Here is a 21,354-nt window from a genome sequence, read left to right as displayed (position 1 = left end):
TCTTTAGACGTTGTCCTGGGGTCTTTTGTGACCTCTCGGATGAGTCGTCTCTGCTCTTGGGGTAATTTTGGTCGGTCGGCCACTCCTGGGAAGGTTCACCACTGTTCCATGTTTTTGCCATTTGTGGATAATGGCTCTCACTGTGGTTCGCTGGAGTCCCAAAGCTTTAGAAATGGCTTTATAACCTTTACCAGACTGATAGATCTCAATTACTTCTGTTCTCATTTGTTCCTGAATTTCTTTGGATCTTGGCATGATGTCTAGCTTTTGAGGTGCTTTTGGTCTACTTCTCTGTGTCAGGCAGCTCCTATTTAAGTGATTTTTTGATTGAAACAGGTGTGGCAGTAATCAGGCCTGGGGGTGGGTACGGAAATTGAACTCAGGTGTGATACACCACAGTTAGGTTATTTTTTAACAAGGGGGCAATTACTTTTTCACACAGGGCCATGTAGGTTTGGATTTTTTTTTCTCCCTAAATAATAAAAACCATCATTTAAAAACTGTATTTTGTGTTTACTTGTGTTATATTTGACTAATGGTTAAATATGTTTGATGATCAGAAACATTTTGTGTGACAAACATGCAAAAGAATAAGAAATCAGGAAGGGGGCAAATAGTTTTTCACACCACTGTATCTATCTATCTATCTATCATATAGAGTCTTTCCTATCTATCATATAATGCCTTTAATATCAATTTATGGAAATTATCAAAGGTTGTTCTTGTTTTCATTTCGGAACACTAATTTTATGAACTGTACTTAGCATACTCAGACTGTCTACCTGAATATTGTATAGCATTGAAAGGTGTCCAAGTGCTGCATATTGGTTAAACATACAAATAAGAATTTCACTGTATTTGGTATACATGACAGCATTATCACTATTACTACATGTTAAGCAGTTGCATCTTAATTAAATAGTATCATGGTGAATATTTCCTTTACATAGTTTTACAATTTTACAAGCAAATACATATTATCATTAATGTTAAAAGAGCAATTACTCAAAGAAATGATCATTTTTAGTCACCATACCCTTTTTCTATGGCCAGCCTAACAAATCCTTTCCTATTTTTCAGCAGTAGAGTGAAAGCACCAGGCCTGGCATCAAGAGACTCAGGAGCGCCCCCTATAGCTATGACGACTGCACTTCCACCTTGCTTGTTCTCAAGCAAATAGGTTGCACTTTCTTTGTCTGATGGAATTAGTCCTAGCAGAAAAGAAAACAAAATGTTATCCAAACACTGCAGAAATTGCTAATTATTTACAGCCTTTTGTGTTATTGCAATACACATGCTTCTAGTGTTTAAATATTCATTATGCAACATTATTTCTCAATGAAATACATTGGGATGTTACATTTTTGCTGGTAATATAAATAAATAAGGTATTGTTGTTTGAATCTAAAGAATGCAAAATATAAAAGATTACATTAGATGCTTGCACGGGTGACTCCTTGGATGGACCCGCTATGACTTCAATGGATAGTCTCATAAATCTTTTTGTCACATGAAGTCACATGCACATTCAAGCTTTACAAAGCTTTATTGGACAAAACATTCTGAGGATGAGGCAACATCACCACACACAAAACAATATTAAACAGCAATTAATTGTGCAAAAAAGTCAACTAAATTGCTCTGTGCATTTTCACTCTTAAACCATTTCATCTCTTATTTTATATTTAAAATAATTTTATTTTAATTAATTTTAATTCAAGAATGTGACATAGTATACAATCAAGTAGGTACAATTAGCAGAGCCTACACAACACATTATTTCAAAATCAATCTAGCAAAAATTTAAGAGAATTTAATTAAAAAAAACCTAACAAAACAAGATTTCAACACCCACAAAAGAGAAAGAGAAAAAAGCAAAGAGCAGAGAAAATAAGTATTTATATTTTCCCCTTATATGAATGCTTAATCTATTTTTTTTAAATTAAGTCTCATAATGTTTTAAAAAAAGTTATGGACAGATCCTCTAAGCGAGAATTTGATTTTATGCAATTTCAAATACTATAGAAAATCAGTTACCCAAAGACTTATAATAGGTGAGCTAGGATTCTTCCAGTTAGGCAACTGTGAAAACAGTGTTAAAAGCATTAGTCCTTAGTGTCACTCAGGCATCTGCATAGACTTATCTTGCAAAAACATTAGGACCCAAGGATTACTATAGCTATGAAGCGCTAACAGCGTTAGTCCTGAGCATTACTCGGACAATGGTATAGGCATGTCTTACATAAGTGTCAGGCCTGAGCATTGCCCGAGCAATGGTGTAGATGTGCCTTCCCCTAGCCTATAATGGCGACTCATAACAAACATTTTTCAGCAGCCCAGGAGTTGCTTGCTCTTGACAATGATATGAGAAGTAATGTTGAGGAGCCTCTCATCAGCAGTGATGACAAAGTGAATCAGTCTTTAGTCAGTGAAATTGAAACAGACAGTGAAGCTGAAAGTGATTCTGAAGAAACTGAAGTGAAACTCGCATTGTTGACCTTGCTTCAAATAAACCAGCACCACCTCATTTTGATTTTGTGGCCCAGCCAAGAATCAAAGTGAATGTTGAAAACCAAGATCCACTTACTTAGTTGAAGTTATTTCTTGATGGTAACATGATTGAAAAAACTGTTGTTGAGATGAACCGTTATGTTGAACAGCGTAAGTAGTATTCCTAATTAAAGATACTCATATGCCAAACAAAAGACATATTTTGGCATTATTAATGGTATTAGCATCATTAATATTATTGCTTTCATTTTACTATTATTATTATAATTATTATTTTTTCAAGCCAAAAAATGCAACACTTTTTACATGTTTTTTTGAGAAAAAAATGTCAAGCTAAGGAGGTTAATGGTTTAAGAGTAATTGTGATGCCAAGACTGTCTGATAGGTATTCATAGATACTGTATTTGTCCAGATTGATGTTAATTTGGTGCATTCCCAGAATGTGTGGCTTAGTGATGCTGGATCTAGATTGCAATGTTCACAAGTTGGATACATTTTGGCCAATTTTAAATGAGATCATTTTGATTGATGAAGAATTTTAAGTGTATTATTGAGCACTTGGTGTATGCAGAGTGCATTCCTTGTATGGCTGACGTTCGTTTCTTTTCTGAGATGTTCATTGAAAGGTCCTTTTCCCATTGTACCCTAGGATCGTTGAAGGGAAGATTCTATGAGATGTTTTTATATATTGTTGAGATGTTTTCGGAGTCATCGAGACTGATCGGTGTTGCCTCTGGAACAGAAATGGGTGGGAGTTGTGCAAAATTGGGTAGGTTTCTTTTAACAAAATTCATAATTTCAAAATAGCAGAAAAATTGTGTTACCAGAAATATTAATTTCAAATGTAGTTGTTCATAATGCGAATTTTTATCTATATATAGTTCTCTAAGTGACTTAATTCAGTGGTTTCCAAAAATTAAATACAGAGTAAGTATGAGAAAGTTGAAAAAGTTATTGTGTAGAGGAGCAACAAACAAAACCTTTTTTGCCTTGAAGTGTTTCCTGAATGTTTTCCATATTCTGAGTGATTGGTGGACTACTGGATTATTGGTATATCGACAAAGTTAGTATTTACTGGGGCACAAAGTGTTTTCCAAAGATTAAATACTGAGTAGGTCTGAGAAGGTTGAAAAAGATATCTCAAAAATATATAAAAGCCTCTCAAAGAATCTTCTCTTCAATGATCCTAGGGTATGGCAGGGAAAGGACCTTTCAATAAACATCTAGATTCAGTTTTCATTGCTGATCTGGCTGGTGTAAATTCATTAATTTGTACTGATTTCCACGTCTTCACAGTATGTATATTTACCACTCTGTACTAAAATTGAAATTTAGGTACTTCCATGCCACCTTCTGCTGTAGGTCTTTGTAGATTAGCATTTTAAATGCGCGTCCATCTCAAATTTCAGATAAAATAGGCTATAATTGAGTCTAATTTCTTGAAGAATGATTTGTTGATGAACAGTATATAAAAATAGAAGCTTAGGAAGAATGTACATCTTGACTGTATTGCTTCTGAGCGGTCTCTTGGTCTGGAATCCCTGCAGATTTTATTTTTTTTCTCCAGCCGTCTGGAGTTTTTTTTTGTTTTTTCTGTCCACCCTGGCCATTGGACCTTACTTATTCTATGTTAATTAATGTTGACTTATTTTTAGTTTTTATTGTGTCTTCGATTTTTCTATTCTTCATTTTGTAAAGCACTTTCAGCTACATTTTTTCTTGTATGAAAATGTGCTATATAAATAAATGTTGTTGTTCTCTTAAGGTAAGATGGAGTGTAGACCACCTGTTAACATTTTGTTTGATTTTTTTTCCATTCTGCTGCCAAAAGTATGTTGAAAAAGATCATTATATTTGCTTGTGATGTTTTACCATGATATTTAAACTGTTTTAATAGAATGCAGGGATAAATGTCCTGTCTAGTATGATGTGGTGGAGAATTCACTGCAAAAAATTTGAGTCAAGATCTCTTTTGAAATTCTGCTAATGCTGCTTTGCCCAGAGGGCAAAAGAAAATGAAAATGACTGGAAGAAAAGATGTAGAGAAAAAAAATGTATTAATCAAGCAAGGGGAATAAAAACCACCAATTACCAAAGCCAAAACCAAAAAAAGCAAGAACAAAGTCAAAAAAATATTACAGAGTTCAAAATCAGTAAGACATCAAACACTAATTTACAAACTTAAAGCACAAGAAGGATTTTGAAATCCAAATCGTTGGATAAGAAAGCGAACCCAGAATGACGGTTTTATCTTGATGAGTAATAAGTGATAGGATCACAACCTTCGAAACCATTAATGAATAAAACCTGGCAATTTAGCACAGCTGAATTAATAGGTAAACGGCCTCTGAAAACTGTCCAAATCAAATAAGAAATTTAAAATGAAGTATTATATCGAAAACCAAACAATATCATCAGATTCATTGGTGTCAAAAAACCCCTATAATGATATGCAGCTCAGTACTAGAACCAGAAAATAACCTGTTAATAATTTTAAAAAGTCTCAGGATCCTGATAAATGTGCTAAAGACTAATGGTAAAGATATTTGTGGGTGTGATATATAAAGTACCATATCATCTGTGTATAGTGATATGTTCTGTTTAAGTCCTTCACTGACAATCCCCTTTATCTCTGATGTATTTCACAAAACGAATAGCCAATGGCTCAATGGCTATGTGAAGAGCAATGGTGACAGAGGGCACCCTTTTTGTGTACCAAGTTCTAGTCCAATGTAGTCTAAGTTAGTGTTATTAATATGAACTGAGGCTTCCAAACTGGTACATGGCGTTGTTATGCATGCAGCCCAAACCTGAATTTGTGCAAGTCGGTTCATTAGATAGTCCCATTTGTCTCTATCAAACGTGTTTTCTGTATCCAAAGATTATGAGTATATTGCATTAAACAGTCACAGTTTTGAGGCTAACTGTCTGCCTTTCAGGAATCCAATTTAGTGTTGTGATATTATGGAAAGAAGTACTTTTTGAAAATTTCTAAGTAAAGCTTTGGAGAGCACTGTAATATCATTATTCAGAAATTAAATTAGTCTGTATAATGCATATTGTAGTAAGTCTTTATTTTTCATTGGAAAAATGGTAATTCATGCTTGGCGAGAAGTCTGAGGTAAAATTTTATTTTCTCCAGTTTGTATGAATGTTGTTTATAATAATGGAGCTTATTTAGTTAAAAATGTGTTATAAATTCCATTGGGTAGCCATCAGGGGCTGCTCCTTTTCCACTCTGGGATGAGTTTATAGCATCCAGTAGTACTGTACTGAGACTGTCAGAGGTGCGTTTGTCAAGTTCTTCTGAACTAAAAGTATTGAGCTATGGTATTTCTATCATATCAAAAAACCTTAGATTATGTCCCATCTGTTTTAACCTGAGTAGAATATAAGTAGAATCGTATGATACTCTTTAAAAAAGAATACATAATAACTTACTCTCCTTCCCTTCTCTGCCAACCCTCCTCCATCTTCCCTTCCCAAGAGAGGCCAGACCACACTCCACAAAATCCCACTCCTCTGACTACCAAGAAACAGATAACGGCCAAAACAAAGAGCACAACAAACAACACCCTCCCCCAAACAAAGAGACCACACACACCCACCCAGGGATAGTAAGAATTAAAGTTGAGATATCTTATAATAGTACAGTGCAGATAGGATCTAGGGTAAGATTTTAAACAGGCTCCTGAAAAATAAAAGCAAAGGACAATCAAGCCATTTGTTTAATTAGAACAGTTATTCCCAAAGGGATGGGTTTAATGATTGTAATACACATCTTTATATGCATATTTATATACTTTATGTTCTAATTTTTTTCCTTGTGTAGTGTTTTTAAAAGCAACTCAAATTAGAGTAGTTTTATTTACTCATATATAAAAGATTATATACATGTAAATACATGTATGTCCATATAAACATACAAACCTTCATATACATTTGTGTTAAATCTATTGTCACTTTCAATTACTTAATAGGTATGCATATATATGTATAATTAATAAAATAAACTACAATATAGTAACTGAATAAATGTCCAAAAATTTTGTCAAACATATAATATTAAAGACAGACCAAGTTGCAAACAGATTTTTCTTTATATTGCAAAGACAGAATATGACTCCTGTTCATGTTTTAAAAGATGTCCTAATCAGCTGTGATTTCAGCTCTGCATAGCAACTGTTTGATGCTGTAGAATGCAGCTCATTTTGCAGCAGTTTGAAATCTGGGAAAATACGAATTAGGCTATTTTTGAATATAACCTTCTGTTTCTGTCTGAGATGAGACATTAAATTTTCTTTTTCGCATAGTTTATCATATCTGGCAATCTGTCTTCTCGGTTTTAAGGCATTCATTCGATCCTTGAATGCAATAAGCAGTTCAAATCTCTTAGTACAGTGAACTCATTGTCATGTTCAAGAAACCAATTTGAAATGATTCGAGCTTTGTGACATGGTGCATTATCCTGCTGGAAGTAGCCATCAGAGGATGGGTACATGGTGGTCATGAAGGGATGGACATGGTCAGAAACAATGCTCAGGTAGCCCGTGGCATTTAAACAATGCCCAATTGGCACTAAGGGGCCTAAAGTGTGCCAAGAAAACATCCCCCACACCATTACACCACCACCACCAGCCTGCACAGTGGTAACAAGGCATGATGGATCCATGTTCTCATTCTGTTTACGCCAAATTCTGACTCTACCATTTGAATGTCTCAACGGAAATCGAGACTCATCAGACCAGGCAACATTTTTCCAGTCTTCAACTGTCCAATTTTGGTGAGCTTGTGCAAATTGTAGCCTCTTTTTCCTATTTGTAGTGGAGATGAGTGGTACCCGGTGGGGTCTTCTGCTGTTGTAGCCCATCCGCCTCAAGGTTGTGCGTATTGTGGCTTCACAAATGCTTTGCTGCATACCTCGGTTGTAACGAGTGGTTATTTCAGTCAAAGTTGCTCTTCTATCAGCTTGAATCAGTCGGCCCATTCTCCTCTGACCTCTAGCATCAACAAGGCATTTTCGCCCACAGGACTGCCGCATACTGGATGTTTTTCCCTTTTCACACCATTCTTTGTAAACCCTAGAAATGGTTGTGCGTGAAAATCCCAGTAACTGAACAGATGGTGAAATACTCAGACCGGCCCGTCTGGCACCAACAACCATGCCATGCTCAAAATTGCTTAAATCACCTTTCTTTCCCATTCTGACATTCAGTTTGGAGTTCAGGAGATTGTCTTGACCAGGACCACACCCCTAAATGCATTGAAGCAACTGCCATGTGATTGGTTGATTAGATAATTGCATTAATGAGAAACTGAACAGGTGTTCCTAATAATCCTTTAGGTGAGTGTAAAATAGATAGACAGATAGATGTGCTGGATATGTTGATTTTCTTCACATATATCAATCCGTCTCCCTCTTTAAAAGCCACAGTGTGCAGAGCTCATCAGTGCCTGAACATCCCTGATTTAGTGGCCTATACTGTAAAGAAGTGTCATAAACATGATGTGCAGGGCTGACTGTGAGCATTAAACATGAAGAGGATTGCTTGTTCAGGCTATCTGCCTCAAGCACAGACTAAACATGGTATACATCATTTAAACAGAGTTAGGTTGAAAGTATATGTAAGTGATAGCATGTCAAAGCTGTGAGTCTGAATGGCAAAGCATACAATGTACGTTAGGCAGATATTAAGAATCTGATTGCCCAAGATTCCAAAAAAGAGAGAACTATAAATAACCAGCTTATTTTTTCTCATAACACATATGGTACAACATAAAGTAACTGTCAAATCTTAATAAGACAACTTAAAAGGTCAGATTAGCAATAGAAAACTTTAAGTATCCAAATGGTGTATACCCTTGCAGTGCATGATCCATCAATAAAATACATAAATAAGCAAAGACACAATAGGGACTCTCCTTATCAAATATAAAGTCACTAATGTGGCATTACCTCCACACATAATGTAATCTCGGAAAAATGGAGTCCTGAACCACAAGGGCAACATTAGAAGATATGGGGTCATTCCAGGGAAAAGAACAGAAAATCCAGTTGCTTCTGTACAGAAATTCACAAAAGCACCAGCCACTAGGATTCCATGAGGGTGAAAGCCGAGAATGTAATTCTGACTGGGGTCCAGATCAGCAGTTTTAATCAGCTACAAAGAAATAAAGAATAGTCAAATTATCTGCTGTAGCAGTAATTTGTACATAAACAATTTCTCATATAGTATACATTTTACAAATTATTATCATTCTTTATTCAACAACTCCTCCTTTTTACATTCTACCCTTTATCAAAATACATTTTACAACAAATTTCTAGATCACTTAGGTTTAATCTTGTTTGTTAAAATACACTTACTTTTTAATATTTCTTCCTTATATTAAAGTTTTGCATTTTACACTCACCAGACAAAGGTGGAATGAGCAATTGTCCTACAGCTTAGTAACCTAGTTAAGTCAGAAACATATTATGTTATATTGTTTGGCTTAGTTTTTTCAGTTATTATGGTTGTGTTGCTATTATCTTTTGTCAAAAGTTTGGGATTTTAGAAATAATTGTTGATTTCTAACAGAACTGGTAGAAGTCAAGGCATGTGAAATAAGCAGAATGCTGATATAAATGATGGCAATGCTTGTTTGCAATCATCCAAGATTATGGATTTACACTTTTAAGGAATAGTGAGTGTTACGAATTTTAAGTAAAAAAAATATTTTGCAATGCTAAGAGATTTTTTTTTTGAGTTTTAGAAGTGTTTTTCACTAGTTAATTTATGTGAGGTAATTGAAAAATGGGATTATTTCATTTTCATTTTTGCAGCATTTTTGCATGCAGACTTTGAAAATAAAATTGCAAAAGATAAGTTGCATTTTCATTTTTTCAGAAAATACCTCCCATATTAATTAGTTTCTGGTAATGTTGTGTGGTGTAGATGTTGATTGTAATTTACATATTATCTTGTTTTCTAGTGGGCACCACCACTTTGGGGACTTCTTGCTAGGACACAACATCCTGCTAATGGATAAGCTGTATTTCATGTTGTCACATGCGTGACACTTTAAATGCCTGCATCTCATGTTGTTGGATGTTTAAGACTGTTTTTGTTTTCAAACAATTCATGCTTTATCTATAAATTATTTCTCTTGTACATATCTCTGAAGGAACAAATCTCGCTGTGGTTTTTGATTTTGATTATGGTTTACAATGAGGTTTAGATACAAACAGTTTGTGATCCCTGCTAGAATTAAAACTTACACTGTTCTTCTTATCCCTGGCACTCTTGTGGTTTGCCTCATGTATTTTCTTATTTCAAATAACAGCAAGGTTGGCAGTTCTATAAAAGATTATCGACTTAAAACAAGATTTTTAGTTAATCTTTTAGTGACTTAATTTGGTTAGTGTAGATTTCCTAGTATTTGACCACTCTCTGGCTTTCTCTACTCACTAATCTTCTACTCTAATTCTTAATCCAAAATTCTGTATCATTTTTTAACAGATTATTGTAATTACTTTTGTATGGCCATTTGTGTATTTATTATTTTGTGGACACTGACATTTTGTGTCTCTGGTTAAAATAATGTTGCATGGTTAGTAAGCACACGTGCCATATGTTGTGTAATATGATGGCAAACATGATATATAATGTTGTAGTTCACTTTAGCAAGTGTCTAAACTTTGGATTATAAAAAGGGAATGAGCCAGTGATTGTCTAGCACAAGAAAATGCCAAAAAAGAAAATTATTCAGGTTTAGTTTGGTATCAGTTTTGTGACAATTTTTTTGGATTTACCCTAAAAAACTCTGTTTATTTTTATTTATATAACTCTATTTGGATCAGTCATCATTTTAGATTAACTCAACAGTTTAGCATAATTAGATCTGAGTGTGTTACATTAACAAATGTTTTTTATAGGTTTATAGAGTCAGTATTGTCACATGTACAGAGTACAGTGAAATCCTGTTTTGCATGTGCCTATCATCATGTAACATGTCATGATTAGTAAGCATAACGACTTAAGAAATAATAAAATAACATGAGTATAAAACATAGATAAGGACAAACAACCCAGAGATGTAAAATAAGCAGTCATTTACAATAAGTAGAAAATAAGGTAGAGAAATTACCATAAGGAATGTAATGCTGAAACAATAGCAAATGTAACACAGTCCATCACAAGTTAAAAAGCAGCCCAAACTGTTTAGTACAGAGGGACTGTCAAAATAAAAGAAACTAGCCAACCTGCAGGGTAGCATACGCCGCATCATTATCAATGTGAACAGTCAACGTGGCTCACAGCTGCATGTGGACTGTAGCACAGACAAAAGCGAGTGAGGATGTGTTTGGTGACGTGTTGGGGGCACATAAGCAAGCAGTGTGCATGCCTTGAGAGCGAGGGTGGACGTGGGAGGAGGGTGAGAGTTGGCGGGCGGGGCTCTACCGTGCGTTCCCCATGGTCAGGTGACTTGGTCGATTACATATACAGTGGAACTTCGGTTCACGACCATAATGCGTTCCAAAACTCTGGTCGTAAACCGATTTGGTAATGAACCGAAGTAATTTCCCCCATAGGACTGTATGTAATGATAGATAGATAGATAGATAGATACTTTATTAATCCCAAGGGGAAATTCATGTCAGGGATGCTAGGGGCGACAACCCAGCCGGAATGCCTTGGAGGACCGGAAAAGGGTGTGCGCCCGCCTTGGACCACGTGGGGGCTGCCACCCTGGTTGCTTTGGGGTCCATGGGTAGAGGGCTTGGAAGCCCAACCCTGTAGGGTTCCGTGGTCACCGCCAGGGGTCGCACAGATGCCTTGGGAACCCTGGACCTCAGCACTTCCGCCACACCAGGAAGTGCTGAGGGGAAGATGAGCAGGGACACCCGGAGTGCTTCCAGGGATACAGCCGGCACTTCCGCCAAACGGGGGCGTGTCGGTGGGAGATTGCCTGGAGCACATCCGGGTGTGAATAAAAGGGGCCGCCTCCCTTCATTCGAGGCTGGAGTCGGGTGGAAGAAGGACAAGGTCAGGAACGAGAGAGTAGGAGGCGGCCCGAAGAAGTGGCAGTGTGGTTTGGCCTGGACTTTGGGGAAGATTAAGGTTTTTGTGGCACTTGATTAACTTGTACATAGTGTAAATAAATGTGTGGTGGTGCATGTCTGCCTGTCTGGGCCCGTGTTCCGTTCACAGTAAATACAATTAATCCGTTCCAGACCGTACAAACTGCATGTAAATATATATTTTTTTTAAGCACAAATATAGTTAATTATACCATAGAATGCACAGCGTAATAGTAAAATAAATGTAAAAACATTGAATAACACTGAGAAAACCTTGAACAACAGAGAAAACTAACACTGCAAGAGTTTGCGCTGTAGCGCTACGAACCACTTGCTAAAAACACTTTTCTTAATGAGTTTTAAGCACAGGGAAAAAAATGAACATTTGAAAAATCAGTAATTTAATAAACAACCAAGAAAAGTAACATTGCAACAATGCATGCACGCGCCTGTGTGTGTGTCTCTCTCGAGCGCCTGTGTGTGTGTGTGTGTGTCTCTCTCTCGCAGGCCTGTGTGTGTGTCTCTCTCTCGCAGGCCTGTGTGTGTGTGTGTCTCTCTCTCTCGCACGCCTGTGTGTGTGTGTCTCTCTCGTACGCCTCTGTGTGTGTGTCTCTCTCTTTTGTGCGCCTGTGTGTGTCTCTCTCGCATGCCTAAGTGTGTCTGTCTCTCGCGCCTGTGTGTGTGTGTGTCTCTCTCGCGTGCCTGTGTTTGTGTGTGTCTCTCTCATGTGGGCTGTAGCACAGACAAAAGCAACTGAGGCTGTGTTTGGTGAGTTGTTGCGTGCAGGCACATGATCAGGCAGTGCACATGTCTCGAGAGAGACGGTGGACGCAGGAGGAGGGTTACAGTTGGCGGGCGGGGCTCTGTCGAGCGTATCCCATGGTCTTAGAGTTGGCGGACAGGGCTCTGTGAGTTGGCGGGCGTGGCTCTCTGTCTTGCGTGCGGTGAAAAGTCAACGTGGCTCAGAGGAGTATGTGGACTTTTGCACAGACTAAAGCAACTGAGGCTATGTTAAGTGAGTTGTTCCGTGCGGGCACATGAGCAGGCAGTGCACATGCCTCGAGAGCGACGCTGGACGCGGGAGGATGGTTACAGTTGGCGTGCGTGGCTCTGTCGTGCATATCCCATGACGTGGTAGGAGGGTTAGAGTTGGCAGGCGGGGCTCTGTGAGTTGCCGGGCGTGGCTCACTGTCTTGCTTGCGCTCGCTGTCTTGTGTGCCCTTAGTGAATTATATATATATAGATACAGAGAACTGAGAAGTACATGCAGTACTTTACTGACAGATCTCCTCAGCAAACGAGTATAGATAGAAGTAAAATGGTAGTTAAGAAAAGACAGCTGTTTGACGGATAAAAGACAAAGAACATAACCATTAATAACAGAAGTTATGAACAAGAACAGTTAATAAAGAGATCAGAAATAATTAAAAGGACTTGGAGAAGAATATTATTACTTCTAACCAGAATTGTATGAATGAATTTTCCGTATTAATATTTATCAGATATGGGGAAATAAAAATATAGCAGATTTTGCAATTTAAAAGATGTTTATCAGACTAAAGAACAAAAATCAAGAAACTAGATTAATGACTGTCTGTTTATGCAATATAAAAATTATTTACCTCTTTTGACAAGCTCACATTAGAGTTTAATGGTTTTGAGAATTGTACTGAAGACTTATGTCTGTTCTCACTGAATTTAAAGTTTGGACCTGTTATTTACGCTCATTACAAAACTTGTGCATGAAAAGTCTGTTAGTAAAATAAATATCCTGGAATTAAAAATATACTTTTCCAGTTTTGTGGAAGTTTTTACTTATTAATATTGTACAAAGCGATGGAGGATTCAAATCTGATAAACATACAACAAATGTTAATAGGTTTTAATTTAAGGTTGTGACTTGTGCCACCCTGGAACTTTAAACTTTAACTTTAGACTTTTTAAAGTTTATAAAGAACAGTGAGCTGTGTACCACAGTATCAATATGACCTTTCAACACTGGCAATTTGTATTAAAATTCACCCTTGGGACAAATAAAGTGCGCTCACTGATCAATTCATCAAACTATCTATCTAAATTAGTTTAGACAGGTATTGACAATTTACTGATGATTGTGGACACGTTATATAATATAGAAGGCTGTTTTAAACATCTGTGTTATTTTTTACTTGATTTGTTTTTTTAAATGTATTCTTATTTATTGTCTTCATTCTTCTATGTTTCTTTGTTGATGACACCACAGTGCTGCATTATGCTGTAAGTCTACGGACGCTTTTTTGTTGCTGCTGTGTTATTTCTGTTTAAGAACAAATGATTGCAATGATTTCTTGTTGCGTTTTTTCCCTAAAATCTAAGGAAATACTTGAAAAAAGACATAAAATATGTTTTTGCTTAACCTCCTTAACGTGTATTTTATGGCTTGAAAAATTACATATACCGGTAACATATTCATTGTATTTGTCAATTTGTCATTCTAACAGATGCATCATAAACATTTGTAGTAATGCATTTTATTACTAGAAATTCTTGTGATGGGCCATCTGTTGCAATGACACATGCAATGCATTTTATTGCTGCATGCATTACAAAATACATTCCAATAGAAGGTCTATGTTGAAAGTATTTTTTGTTGCATTATTAACTCTTGAATTTACCATTTAGAGGGATAATTTTCATTTATTTATTGAATTTCTAGCATTTTATCTGTAAAGCAAGATTATGAGGACAAATGTTACATGTATTAATGTCCAGGATTCTGCATCCTAAGTGCAGCATAGTTACTCTTTATTTACATTTCTCGGATTAGACTTCTGGTATGGTCATTGCAGCTTTGGCCATTACTAACTCAGACTAAATAAATCAAAACTACTTTATACTACAGTAACAATTCACTCCAGATGATCAATTCAGTTATATTGTTTAAGTATAGTAAAAATAAAATTAACCAACAGACTTCTTATCAGTAATTAAGTGAAGGTAAATACTGAAATAAACTTGTTTTTTTAAGCATTATCCTGTGCTTATCTACAGATGGCATAGTGAAGGTACAGTACTTGAGATAAGCAACTATTACTCCAGGGCCTGTTTTTCTTATAAACAATTCTGCTTTTGTTTGTCAGGCAGGCCTCCTCGCAGACAGATTAACCCAGTACAGTCCTGCTGCAAGCGCTTGTGACATCTGTGTCCTTTCATTGTAGGAAAATCAGAATATACATAGGAGAATAGTGCTATCAAGATACACTTGGCTGATAATACATCCATTTCATGTTCTGTACCAACTTTTATCCATCAGTGGGTTTCAGTGAGATGGGTTCCAAGAAAGGAAACAACCTCGAATTGGCATAGTGATCGATTTACTCAGAATTCAGAATCACATACTAACTTAACATGGGACATTGTTACACTATGGTTAAGATTAGGGTTGTGGGAGGCTTATCTGACTCAAGTCAAGTTAACCAACTGACAAAAAAGTGCAGTCCAATTGATTGTCCAGCTTTGTAACTGAATCGTGTAGCTGTAGAGGTCTGTAACTGGACACATCTCTCCTTCAGAGCTTCGTTTTGCATTATACATCAGTGATGTTATGTGATATGCCCGATTACACTATGGTTAAGATTAGGGTTGTAAGAGGAGTTCTCAGATCCAGGTCAAGTAAACCAAGTGAGAAAAAAATGTAATCCTATTGGCTGTCCAGTAGAGCTCCAAAATCATGGATGCCTTCAACCCTCTAATGGGCTCCCCTACATCGGTCCTCTGATCATAGGCCCCACATATAGTGCATGAACCATGAAAGCAAATTTGACATACAAAAAGAGAAATTAGCTCAGATTAACCTTAGTTCTTGATTCATTTTCTTGGTAGCTAACATTATTGTTTCAATGAATAACATTGATATCTGATGTCATGGGAAGGACATAATGAAGTTTAGACTAATTCATAAGTGCACAGTAGTTGATATATTTACATATTTATTTTTTAAATAATTAAATATTCAAGTTAATTTTGACCTTGTATTTACTGCATTAAGTAAGTTAATTAAGCACGTTCAATAGCAGAATTAGTAGTTTTTAAAATGTTATTATTATTATTATTAATAGTAGTAGTAGTAGTAGTTATAATAGTTTTTGCTGTTTTTGTTTCATGTCACAAGTGATACTCCAGTTGTATTAATTAACCAAAAGTAGCAGCACATTATTACTACTACTAATTAGGGCCTTCATTTACAAAGGAAACACATCAAAAAGTTAGTTAAGTTTGTGATGCGTGATTCTTTATTTATTATTTACTCATATATCTATTGTTCAAATTAAAGCTGTTATTAAGAAATACTAATGTAGTGGATTCAGAGAGGGGCAGGGTGGATATAGGGGGGGAGATACCAAGGCGACTCCACTTAGGGCCCCAGTTTGTTTAAGAGAAGACACTGCTCCTCAGTATCTTCTGTTCTTCCACCTACACTACCAACCAGTATTGCTGTGCCATACTAGACTCTAGTAATTAACTAAGAAGCAGAAAATAAACATGAAAGCTCTAAAAAAATGTCCTACCAGTCATCTGCTGTCATCAGATTATTTTTATCAGGCACATGTTAATCATTAAATCTTATTTTACTACACTCTTGCCCAGTTGTTTACAAACATTTCTCACTTCATGGATGTACAACCAGGAGGCTTGCTTGCTGTGTTTTTCGGTGTTTTTATTGTGGCAGGTTTACAAGTCAAGGTTATCATGTTTTTTTGCTGGTGAGAGTAACAGTTTTTATTTTGAACTTGACATTGCACTTTTTTATGTTTTGCTGTTGCATTGAAGCCTTAAAAATATCTTATTCGACCTTCAGTCTGCATTCAGCCAGAAGTATCCTTGTTTAAATTTGAGTATTTGAGAAACTGCAGTGCTTAACATGAACAAAAATAAAATATTTTGATAAATGATCTGGCTATTCCTTAATTTATATTACTGCAGCTGGTTTGATATAATTTAATGATTTTGTTTTTTGATTAATGATTGGTTGTTTGCTAGGAAGTAACAACCTTAACTTGTGCCAGACAGCTCCATCCTCTCTAGGAGAGAATTTTAAGCCACATGCTCATTCCACCACGGTGTGCCAAAAAAGTGCCTCTGGGTTGTTTTCACGCCACTGCTATTAGGTAATTTAATTCTTCCTCCCAATGTACTCATTAAGTTCATTTTGAAATATCTGCACAATATGCTTTTATTTATTTTTATTGGTTGATTGATTGATTGGATGTATTAATCTGCTCTGTGAGTCCGTATTCTTGTATTTTTATGATTCTGCTACTGTATGCATCTAAAATTCCCCATGGGATTAATAAAGTTTATCTAATCTAATCTAACTATTAACACACTAAAACACTCATCACACTCACTATTTATAGTGGTCATTCAGAAGTTCTAATCGCTGTTAAATACCGTATGTGTTATTTTAAAATTGTAAATGTAAAAATACCCCTTCTTCAGTGTACCCCCGATTATTATCAGAGGATCAGTGACCTGGCCTGGCCACAATGCGCTGCCAGACCATATACAATCTGTCTGCAGTTTGTTGGGATGGGATTGTAACCTGTCGTAGAGATAATGTTTAAGTTCGCATTATAAAGTGAATTCTGTCTTTATAATGACAAACAAGCTGACCGCATAACCAATTCTATAGCCTACTTAAGTTGACTCTTCATGCTTTTCAAAATATATAAAAGGTAAAGTACCATTTCCAGTTAATGGAAATAACCCAAAAGTTGATAGAAATCTATGTTTTGTACCTAATACTCAAGTTATCGTGTTGACATACGCACACAGACATAATTCCAAAAATAGTATTTTCGGACATAGGGAGGTCTAAGATTCATCAAAATCTCGAAATGGAATTTTTGGCCGATTACAATACTTTCCCTATACTTTGTATACAAGAAAGCCAGGGAGGTCTAAAATGTTGAGATTCATCAAAATTACAACATCAGATCGATTACAATATTTTCCCTATATTTGGTATATGAGAAAGTAAAAAAAAAAAAAAAAATCATTAATTGTTATCCTTTAACTGTGTGTTTCCAAACTGATGCATCTGGGGTGTTTGTGCAATAAGGCATCTCAGTGATGAACCAGCAGGCCACAATGAAAATAACATGAGCAATTGAGGGGGAGAAAATTAATTTAAAGATGAAATTAATTTATGCCTTAATTTAAGCCTCTGTTATGTGAAGTAATGTTTTAGATGCATTTAGTGAAATGGGAAGCATGGTGGCACAGTGCTGTCTTATGAACACAGCATCCCAGGTTTAAATCCAGTTGTTGTCAGTGTGGCGTTTGCATGTTTTCCAATGTCTGTGTGTGCTTTCCACCAGGTCCGCTGGTTTTTCTTCCACAGCCCCAAAACCATGCAGGTTAATTGGTGTTACTAAATGAGTCAGAGGAGTGTGTGTTTCTGTGTGTGAGTGGGCTCTGCAATGAATTCATACCACGGTCAAGACTTTTTCCTGTGCTTTGCCTAAGCAGTGGCATCAACTAAACTCCCTAGTCTCTCACCAGTCTTGAAATGGCTTAAGCAGTTTTAAGACAATCTGAAGTGGGGTGGCACAGACATCGCCACTGCTGCCTCATATGCCACCCCACTTGCTGTTTTGGGATTCTTCTTCTCTTTTTTTCTCCCACATATCTAAAGCTTGTGTGTCTAAGGTTAAATGGTGACTCTAAATCGTAACAGTATGAGTGAGTGTAACCTGTGAAAGCAGAGCTGGTTCCTGCTTTGTGTTCAATTCTGGTAGAATTTACTCCATCTCCTGGCACCCTAAAGTGGATTTATTGGGTTCAGCAATGGACAAATAAATCATGTAAGCCACTTACCACCACCATGTAGTTTTGGTTGTTTTGAAATCCATCAATTCATATTCGCTAGCACATCATTAAAAAGTAAGAATACAAGACAAACAAATGGTCATCATTCAGTCCATTAAATTAATTTCAAATATGCTTAGAATTTTGGAATGCTATATAAAAGATTGATATAAAGAAAGATCAAGTGGCCTAGGACATTTACAAGACAGTAACCTATTTGTACTTGAATGAGATACTGCTGTGTGGAGGTGTAGTGGTCACTTCACAGCTATAATCCAGGCCTGCTTACTTTCTGTGTGATGTTGCATATTCTTCTGTGCTTGCTTTGCTTTCACATCTCCAAATCATGTAAATGCATAAGAATATACTGTACATTCTAATAATCCAGTCTGTAGTGGTGGGGGGCCAGAGCCCATATGTGGTGAATATAAAATCATCAAGTAACCCAACATATGCATATCCTTCAGATGTGAGATGAGCACTAAAGTACCTAGACAAAAACACAGAGAGACATGGGAGCACAACAGAGATCGAACACGGAGGGACATTTGCAGTGTGCTATGAGTTCAGGATGATCTTGTGCTGATCTGGTATTAGTACATATTTATGGTAACAAGACTAACTTTGGGGATTTGAACCATTGCAGTGTGCCACAGTGCTGCAGACTAGCAGTGGACCAAGGCTAAGATTCAGTGCATTTGCAGTGGGCTTTTTGTAGTCGGACAAGGGGTACAAAGTTGCATACTAACTAATAGACCACCTCATGAGCCGGTTTAAGGGCCTTAGCACGATAGGTAAAAGTCACACAGACTGTTACGGACAAGAAAAAGCACTAATATGTCATTAAAAAAGTATGGAAACCATGTTTTATATTTTTAGTTCTGCTGAAGTATAGCATAATACTGAATTAAATATATTTAACTCAATGCTGTAGAAGAAGACAAGTGATGCACGAAAATGTTTACATTGAATAATATGAGAAAGCAAAAAATACAAATCAACATAGATTAAACTATTAATCTTTGATAAAAATACACAGAGTCTGTGTCCTTAATTAAGAAATCGCTTGACCCACTGTTCAGAAAGTGTGCATTGAAAGATGCTGCTAGTTTCTTCAATGCTATGTTTCTTCAGAGTGTCGTGGAGGTGTCTTTATATTCTACGGACTTCACATATAATAATAAAACTGGAGATATGAGCATGCAGTCACTAATACATTACATGTTTCATCCTCAAAACATTTGATCGAAATATTACGCATACATTATATCAAGTGGAGGGGAAGTCCTCTTTAGAGATTTAAGCAATGGGTCACTCGTATGTTATATAGAGTAGGAGCGATATAATGTATGAGTAGCCATATGTGTGTTATGTGGAAGAGCGCATGATACTGCTGAAACAGAAAAATGCTGACATTACATTTTTCTTGGATATGTAAAAGCCTTTTGGTGACCAGGGTGTGCACTCAGGTCACTCTGATGGCAGATCAGGCCAGCAGTTACAAAGAGACAATTATGCTTCAGATATTATTCTACTAATGTGTACCCCTCTGTGTCATTACTTTTTGTATAGGGATATCCGGACCTTTTTATATGCCTGACCTGAATAAAGTTTACAATAGAGAAAGCCAATCGAATATAGTTTAATGATTGCAACTATTTTTAATAAGTTTACATGAGGATACACTTTCTCCTTGTGCTCTGTCCCTTTAAATTGAGAGGAATGTTTAGTGGCACGTTAATTGAGAGAGGGTGAGGCGTCAATTGCTGGTGTACCACCATTGACTGGCAATCAGAGTGCCTGCCGAGAAAACCGAGGAGAAACACAAAGGTAAAGCAATACTAGCTGTGAATTAGTTAAACTTGGTATTAATCCTGTCGCCCTATTCACTGATACAACACTTAGACCAGAGGATCGTCTCCTCTTAGTACCGTATTACATAGTCTGCTCTTGAGCTGCTACTCGAACAGTACTATCTCAAGTACAATGCAATTGACGGGGAGTGTTTAGCTATTTGAAACCTGGTGTGAGTGTTGGAGTAAATTTGTCCTGTGTGAGTCACCAGTTAACAGAATATGTACTTTTCTGGTGTAATTGGATTGATCAGAGAAACTTCTCATAGACATGGGGGAATGGTGTGTCAGAATATAAATTGAAATGGGTGCAGATTTGTTGGAAAATGGTAAAATAATTAACTAAACTGGTGCTGCCTTCACACTTAAATAAAACTTAAGCGAGTGTAGTTTGGGGTGATTTACTTTGGTTGTTGTTTTGGGACTGTGTTGGGCCTGTGGGACACGGGGAAGACATGCTCCAAGGCTGAAAAAAAATGAAACGTTCTTTTTATTTATTTTACATGCGCCTCCGTTGTAAGTCTGTGTCGGGTCGATGCCTATATAGCGCCTTTGCCACACCATTTAGATTCCCATTTAGACTTCAGAATATGTCAGACTTGAGCTGAGAAGCTCACAGTTCAAAAACTCACTATCCTTTGTATTTTTCTGTTTTAACTCAGTGTGAGATTATGTCCCTTCTGTAAAACAGCCCTTTAGTAGCCCATCTGACATTTGTCAGGACTACCAGATGGCTACACTTTGGGTGAGGGGACAGCTTATGGTAAGGCAGGTGGGGATAAAGTTAATCAGAAGTGGCTTCAGAAAAGTAAGAAGACCAATTAGCTTTTTTATTGAAAGACTGTAAGTGTAGCAGTAAGGTCAGGCTCCCCTTAAGCAGATTTAGTAACAGGATAGATGGCTATAAATAAAGATGTGAATTGTTATATACATGTTTTTTAAATAAAATTAATATATCAAAAGGGATGTTTTTTACAATTTTGGTCAGTGCTCTGTACATTCTTGGGACCCAGCATGTAACAAGAAGATGTGTCAGCAAAAACACCCTGTTTCATATGTTTTATATTCTAAGAATAA

At 36.6% G+C, this 21,354-nt stretch overlaps 1 protein-coding gene across 1 annotated transcript in view; it reads right to left on the bottom strand.

Annotated features, from left to right (window-relative positions):
• mogat2 (monoacylglycerol O-acyltransferase 2) overlaps nucleotides 1–21,354 on the bottom strand; it is an 86,457-nt gene that overhangs the window by 19,520 nt on the left and 45,583 nt on the right. Inside the window, exons 3-4 of the mRNA XM_039746094.1 lie at nucleotides 8,468–8,672; nucleotides 1,037–1,211 (exon numbers count right to left, since the gene is read on the bottom strand). Of these exons, the coding sequence (XP_039602028.1) occupies nucleotides 1,037–1,211; nucleotides 8,468–8,672 (380 nt within the window). The remainder of the gene's footprint in view (nucleotides 1–1,036; nucleotides 1,212–8,467; nucleotides 8,673–21,354) is intronic.

Source organism: Polypterus senegalus, chromosome 2 (genome assembly GCF_016835505.1).
Source record: "Polypterus senegalus isolate Bchr_013 chromosome 2, ASM1683550v1, whole genome shotgun sequence".
NCBI classification, from domain to species: domain Eukaryota; kingdom Metazoa; phylum Chordata; class Cladistia; order Polypteriformes; family Polypteridae; genus Polypterus; species Polypterus senegalus.
This window is presented reverse-complemented; position numbering and strand designations above follow the sequence as displayed.